At 38.5% G+C, this 8,211-nt stretch overlaps 1 protein-coding gene across 1 annotated transcript in view; it reads right to left on the bottom strand.

Moving 5' to 3' along the window:
• Nucleotides 1-1,901, bottom strand: part of EGFL6 (EGF like domain multiple 6) — a 63,940-nt gene extending 62,039 nt beyond the window's left edge. The window contains exon 1 of the mRNA XM_044666965.1: nt 1,825-1,901. Within this exon, the coding sequence (XP_044522900.1) occupies nt 1,825-1,901 (77 nt within the window). The remainder of the gene's footprint in view (nt 1-1,824) is intronic.
• Nucleotides 1,902-8,211: the final 6,310 nt, after the last annotated feature.

Below are 8,211 nucleotides of genomic sequence, written 5' to 3' on the forward strand. Positions count from 1 at the left end.
TATCATACAAAATACATAGGAATCTCTAACCAGATATTGTAACAACATGGTGTGCCTTTTTTTTTTTTTTTAAGGAGGCAGCTAAGTGGTACAGGGGAGAGGATTCTGGGTCTAGAGTCAGGAATATTTGAGTTCAAATCCCGTCTCAGACAGCTACTGGCTATATGACCCTGGGCAAGTCATTTATCTTCTGGTTGCTTTAGTTTCCTCAGCTGTAAAATGAGGATAACAAGAGAACCTATCTCCTAGGACTGTGGTGAGGATCAAATGAGTTAACATTTTGGCATAGAGTAAGTGCTTAATAAATAAAAGCATCTACTTTTTGTCTGATGAAATGGAAAGTCCTTAAGGTCATCTTGTTCAACTCTCCATTTTTTTTAAAAGGTTCTAAAGCAAACCACTCCTGTGTCTTTGCCAAGAAAACTCCAAGTGGAGTCACAAAGAGCTATACACAACTGAACTAAACAACTGCAATAGTTTGATAAACATATTCTTCTGTATTAGGTAGAATGCTTCAGAAAAAAAGGGGTTTTAGGATAGAAGTTTTTTAAAAAAATTTTATACTGAACTAAAAAAAAACACCAAATAAAATGAGCATTTCTACAGACCCAGTAAAATAGAAGGGAGTTATGCATGAAAATGAGTCTGTTATGCACATTTCGCTTTTCTTTTAAATACGTAAAATTTAATATTTAATTTTTAAATCCTAAATGGCTATATGATTTGTCCAATGTCACAAGACTAATAAATAGTGGAGCTGAAATCTGGACCTTTCCATCTTCCCACCATCAAGTCCAGTGTTCTTTCTATAACCTAATAAATTTATGAATTTCTACTTGAACTTAAAAATCTCTGGATTACTAGAGTGCAATAGAATTAAAACAAACAAACAAAAACCAAAACTGATGGCCAAGCATGCAACCTCAAGGGTACCTTTTGGAAATGTATACAAGGACAATGCTTTAAGAAGAATTCATGTCAAGTTCTGCAAAATACAATTCTGATTTCAAATCCAGAGTTCTTTATTTTGAATCAGGAGCTAATATGGTAGAGAAGAGAAAGCAATGAGTCTGGAGTTAGAGGATTTGGATTCAAATCTTGCCTTTGACACTGCCAAGTCTGAGTCTCTTTATCTGTGAAATATACGGCTTCTGAGGTGCTTACTAATTAGTTCTAGATTTATGATCTCCCCTGAGAGACCTTCTAAGGTTAGAGACACCTGCTGTCATTAAAGCAGCCTACCTAATTTTGGATCTGCAGATAAGGGCTTTACATGAATTGTCAGTTACATTAAGCAGAAGGGTTTTGTTTTGTTTTGTTTTTGGCCAAGATATCAAAAGAGCACCAAAGATATAGATAACAAGTTGTCTGCTTACTTGTTCAAAACTCCTTAAAGGCCACCAACGTGGTGTCTCCTTTTCTCCTGTTCCTCCCCCCAATCCAGATGCTGTCTAGCTCAGTGGTGTAAAGATCGAAAGAGCATACATTGAACAATTGAACACAAGAAAATAATTCCGAGTTGGAGACAGCAGACGAATGTCTTTGAATCACGGCCCCCCGGAGGGTCACATTCCTCCTGTGAGGAGCATCCTTTTGAAAACGAGGGAACAGCAGAATGACTGGAATGGGTCAGAAGGGAAAAAGAAGCGCCGCATGACCTCAGGAAGAAATGACAATGGACTGGGGGACTCTCAGTCTGGCCACTTCCAGAGACACACAAATGGGGTGGAGGGGAATAGTATTGCAGGGGAGGGAAACAAAAGAACTGAATAAAGAAAGCAAACTCAGGACTGAAGTCCATTTCTGGGGCAGACACACACTCACCTGGCTACCGTGTTAACAAAATCACCTGCAACAAAGGACAGTAGGAGCGACAGCCCAGGGCACCAGGATGCCCGCATCGTAAGGCTCAGAGGAGGACTGGCTGAGGCACCCAGGCGAGAGGCGGGGAAGGGTGGTCTGGGTAGCCCACACAGTCCCTTCCTTCTCCTCCGCGTCCAAATCGCGATGCTCTTCGCAGCGGCCACTGGCGCAGCGACACCAGCGCGTCTCTGTTTCTCTGAGCCGGCGCCGCGCAACCGAGCTGGCTAGACTGGACGGCTCTGGCGGTCCAGCAGCCGGAGCCCCGCCCAAGGGAGGAAAGGGGGAGTCGGAACCCGGTGGGGCTGGGGCGCTGTCCCGGAATCCAGCCGAGGCGGAGGGAGGACTGCAGAAACCTGGGAGAGAAGTCCACACTGCTGCCTCTAGCTCGCCCCAGGCTCCAGTGAAATAGGAAAGGGGGCAGGGAAGGAGAGAGAGATGGGGGGCGGGCTCCACACTTTGGATTGGGATCCACCTCTTGCAGATAATCGATCATCTCTCTCCAGGATATGCTCTTCCTTTGTAGCTGCCCACCTCGCAGACTTCGCCAGTTCAGTTCATTTGAACCAATACAAGGAACCAATGAAAGGCGCACACTTTGTGCCCAGTAGTGTGTTAAGCGCCCACGGGAGCACAAACTTATCTCTGTCCTGAAGGCGTGAATATATATTAGGCGGGGGATTGGATAGCGTTACCACCAGCTTTCATCTACTCAAAGCTTTCATTCTGAATCCCCCTCACAGTTTACAAACAGAAACAATCAGATAACACTCTAAGACAGCAAAGGATTAAGTTGTAAAAATGAGTGGCACCCTAGATTCATACAGAAGAGATGAAAAAGTGAACATCTGGTCTTTGCAGAGATAGGGTATTATGGATGTGAAACATAGCATATACTGTCATCCTCTGTGGATGTATTAGTTAGTTTTGTGGAACTTGCTATTTATCCCCTAAGGGGGAAAAAAGCTTGTTACAAAGAGCAGTTCACTGGGCAATAATAGCTAGTGTTTATGTAGCACTTTAATATTTGAAAATGACTTTACATATATTGTCATTTGATTCTCATAACAACCCTGTGAGGGTGGGGGGTGCTATTATTATTCCCATTTTATGGATGAGGAAACTAAGGCTTAGAGAGGTCAAATAATTTGTTCTGAGTTCAGATTCCATCTTGGGTTTCCTGACCCCAAGACTGGCATTCTACACAGTGCATTATCTACCTGCTTCAGTTAGAGTAGAGAAAGGGTGAAGGTATACATTCGAAAATGAAGATAAATTAAAAATGAAATACAATTTCAAAAATAAATAGGATAGATAAGTGCAATAAGTATTCAGAGAATCAGCTTGGAGAGTTGTACTTTATTCTACTTTTTCTGCACAAGTTTTAAAAATAAATGAGTGATATTGTTGATGGTGAAGACTAGGAAGATTATGTGGAGTGTGGGGCTATATCTCTTTTCTGAAAAAGGCTGGTCTGGTGGAGACAAAGCCAGTGTTTTATTCCCAGTTGTAACACTGAACTCTTTGCTAGGTGGATCCCGTCCTTTATTCCCCTGTACCTCATTTGCTTTAGTTACAAGATGGATCTGATTATGAATGTTTTAAGGCTACCTACTTTACAAACTGTTTTCTGAAATATGAGAATATGTGTAAAAGACTTTAAACTCTTTAAGCTCAAAGTAGACCATACATATTGGCATGCATATTGGAGACATTTAAATTTATTTTCCATCTTATATTAGAACCACTCACTAATGCAATTAGAATGAGTGTTCCTTGAGTTCAAGGAATTTGAAAATGAAGAGACTTAATCCATTTCTTTCATGAATCTGAATTGCTTTATTTGGCAGCACGAGTCTCTTTAAATGGATACTATGTTGGCACTTTTGTTGTTCTTTAGTTGTTTTTCAGGCATTTCCATCTTGGTGATGACTCCTTTTAGGTTTTTCTTTAGTGGTTTCCCACTCCTTCTCCAGGTCATTTTTGCATATAAAGAAACTGAGGCAATTAGGATTAAGTGTCACAAAGCTAGTAAGTGCCTGAGTCTGGATCTCAGGTCTTCCTGATTCCAGGCCCAGCACCCAGGGTCACCTAGTTGCCCCCATGTTGGCACTAGGGAGGAGAAAAGGAAACCTGTGTATAAGAATTATGTTTCCAAAAGAGATTTATCAAAAGATATTCCTATCTGGAGACAATACTGCAGGTCTCCAAATCTGAGCCCACTTTGGATTCCCATGATTAAGATGGTATAATAGTTTCATAGATGGATTCCCACTTTATCCCTTTTGTATAGGAAAAGTCTTATCTCTGATGTATTGCAGACCTCCACCATTTCCCTCATAATTGTACCCTTCACTCTAGCCTGGTTCAGGAACTTTGCATCTTTCATTTACCATTTCAATAGCTTCCTAACTGGTTTCCTTCACTCCAGACTCTTTTAATTCTCAACTTATCTTTCCCACAGCTGTCACGTTGATATTCCTACAATATAGATCTCATTATGTCAACCATCTTACTAAACATATCCGAAGGTTCCCTAGGGCCTCTGGGATAAAATACAAATTCTTGAGATTTCCACAGTTTTGACACAGACCCTTATTTCCAGTCTTATTTACTCATTTTGTGCTTCACAAATTTTGTGTCCCTTAAAACTAGGCAACTAGCTTTCTGCCTATGTCTCCTTCCACATTTTGTCTTTGCATAAGTAGTCCTTGTTTGGAATGTGTCTTTCCTCATCTCTACCTTTCAGAATACCTGGATTTCTCCAAAGCACAGCTCAGGCGATGCTCTCTACACTAGGTCTTTTCCCATTTGTTTCCATTCCTTCCTTGAAATCACATTGTATTGTCTTAACTTGGTTGTGTATTGCTATAACCTCAGAATAAAATGTAAGCTCTCAGAGGGCAAAGACTATTTTTCAGCTTTGTAGTCCCAGTACCAAATACAGTGCCTTGACCATAATAGGTGCTTATTACATATTTATTGAAATAAATTCAGCAAATTGAAGGAAGAAGAATTGGTTTTTCCTGATAGCAAATATATGAATGAAAACAAAAATGTGGATTAATTACTTGGATGTGTTTTCTACATAATACAATACCTAATATCCAAATATCTTACTAAAAATTTTGGTTACTTGAATGTTGGGATTTGGGTGGACAGTCCATCTAGACTATTCATTAGCTCCTCATCTTTAAACTATCTCTTCTCAGATAGTCCTAAAAATGAATGTTGGCAATGCATTAAACACCATAGAACTATTGCAGAAGGAACACAGTCCAAATAACAGATTCGAACATATCATTCTTTATTTCCTCCATGAATTTTCTTCTGATATAAACAACATGTATCTTATTTCACAACATGAACAGGAAATATGTATTATATGATAACATATGTACAACCTATATGATATTACCTGCCTTCTTGGGAAGTTGGGAGAGGAGGAAGGGAGAAATCATAGATTGCAAAATATCAAAAAATGAATATTAAAATCGTATCAACATGTCTGGAAAAATTAAAAATTTAAAAACCAATAGAAAATACAGTTATGTCTCAGTTAGAGCACATTATGAATCCTCTGAAGAATTCAAAAGTATTTGAATTCACATTTTTTGAAATTATAATTTTTAAAGTGTATTTATTAATATTCCAAATGTTTACAAATCTAAAAAACCCAAATAATTCCATATATAAAAAAGAAGATATTACACTAATGAAGTTACAAATCTTCCATATGTTTAACTTTTCTTTATATCTACATAAAAGATTCTATCCACAAGTGACCCAACCCTTCCTCATCCTCCCAATATCACAGAGGATTTCATCACATGTTCATATAAATTGTCTTTCATGTTTTATCTTTCTGTTCACTTTCTGGAATTAATATTCTCAGTTTATTCTTCCAGTATCAGTTCTATGGCTGTTTATCGTGTTCTGGTTCTAGTCATCAAAGTTATAATTATGTAAAATATAGTAGTTGGTTCCAACCAAGTAGAAACAAGCAGTATGGATTTGAATAATACAACCACTTTGGAGCATTCATTGTTTATTTACTACCTGGCTGTGAACATGGTGTGGTCTTTGTTCTAAGTTTCTTGACTTTCGTTATACTTATTACATGTATACTGTATATACATCCTCTCCTCAAGAATTGTGCAAATGATAGGACCCCATGATAATTTTAGTTCCAACAATCTATATGTCACTGGACTTGGACGACTGGAAGAGAGTGAGGCTGACCACTTTGTGTGGTTCTGCCACTTGAATCTAATTCATGCATAAGTCAAGATATCATTGGTCTTTTTTGAAAATGAAGGAAAAATGACAACAATAACATTTTTCTTGAAACATCCAAATGGGTCATGTTTACACCTCTTTCCAAACATAACTCATACAAGAATAGTTCCAATATAACATGGTGATCCTACAAAAATGTTACTGGTCTCATCCTGCAAAATAAATAACATAAAGTTTGATTCTGACACAAACTTGATTTGTTATTCTTTTTATAGCTTTTTCATTTTGTTCTGGTTAATTTTATAATTTATAGCATTTTGATTTTGTTCTGGTTAATTTTTATTTTCCTTTTTTTGGGGGGAGACAGTTATTAAAATCTAGACATGATTGAAGGAGTAGGGGGCAAATACTAGAGAAGGAAGTTTGGAGGTGGTGAAAATCCAGCTGAATAACCCACCTGCCGTTTCATGGACTTATGCCCATGGACAATGCAACTGTCAGTTGCAATGTGAGGAAGAAAGAACATGGGCTGAAAATAATATGCTACCAGGTGAAAAGATGGCTGATACCAGCATAGTAGCTGTGCAAAGGCAGGTGTTTTTAATAGCCATGTTGCTCCAGCTGTCTTTAAAGAGAAACCAAGCATATACACTTTAAAGGGGACTATAATATTCTACAAAAGAAAATTAATCTTTGATCAAAATCTCATAAAACTGTCATGTTCTTTTACCATGATACCTCTCCTTTCTATCTCCATACTATTGTATTGAGCAGACAGGATGATATTTTGGTCCTTCTGAACACAGATCCAAAGCTAAATGGCAGGAGCTGGACTATGGGTTAAGAGGAGAAAATCATAGTGTCTGCAGTGTATATTCCTCTGACTCAAAACGCATATGGTTTTCTTGATCACTGTTACTTCTGAAGGTAGCAGTAGTGCAATGGATGCATTGGATGCAATGGATAGATTGTTGGGTCAGGGATCAGGAAATGACTTCAATTATGGCCTCAGACACTTACAATGTGTGTGACCTTGGGCAAATCACTTAGCCTCCATTTGCCTTAGTTTCTTCAACTATTAAATGAGCATAATCATAGCACTTACTTCCCAGAGTTGTTGGTGAGGATCAAATGGGACATTATTAAAATAAGTTGGCACTTAATAAATGCTTGCTTCCTTCCTTTATGTTATATATAATTCTGGGATATTTCACTGTTACATTCTGGGATTTGGTGTAGCATTGATTATAGATTTTTAGCATTTTCCTCCATTTTCTAGTTCCATAATAAAATGAAAGAAAAAGGGAACAATAAAGAAATGTTGGGTAAGGGCAGTTAAGGTCGCACAGTGGATAGAGTGCCCCTCCTGGAGTCAGGATGTCCTGGGTTCAAAAAAGCCCTAGCTGTGTGGTCCTGGACAAATTACTCGCCCTTACCACTCTATTCCTCAAAATCAATACTTAATATGGGCAGTATCTATTCTAAGACAGAAAGTAAGAGTTTCAAAAAAAAGATTAAACTAACTGAATTTTTACACGTTTTATTTCTTCCCCCTCTTCAGTGCAATATAAATTTCTGCTTGCCTCTTTTTAAAAGTTTTTTTTTTGGGGGGGGGAAGCTGGGTAGCTCAGTGGATTGAGAGCCAGGCCTAGAGACAGGAGGTCCTAGGTTCAAATCTGGCCTCAGACACTTCCCAACTGTGTGACCCTGGGCAAGTCACTTGACCCCCATTGCCTACCCTTGCCAATCTTCTACCTATAAGTCAATACACAGAAGTTAAGGGTTTAAAATAAAAAAAAGTTTTCTTTTTTTTTTATCTAGCACCAAGCACATTGCTGTATATTATGTACACATTGCTACCAGCTTTGCAATTTTTATTCTCTGTCTTGGATGTTAGGAGATGAGTAGGATTAAACAGCCAGCATGTGCCAGGGTCTAATCTTAACTTCAAAGTCTGCCTGACTGAAGATAGCCCTTTATTGACTTTACCATACTTCCTCTTCTTTGTCTTGTGCATAGTAGGCACTCAACAAGCTTGTTAGATTGGGCAAAAGAAAGAGGAAGAAAACGGAATAACCATTTATATAATATAGACTATGTTCCAGGTACTGT

The sequence above is a fragment of the Gracilinanus agilis genome, chromosome 3 (assembly GCF_016433145.1).
Source record: "Gracilinanus agilis isolate LMUSP501 chromosome 3, AgileGrace, whole genome shotgun sequence".
NCBI lineage: Eukaryota > Metazoa > Chordata > Mammalia > Didelphimorphia > Didelphidae > Gracilinanus > Gracilinanus agilis.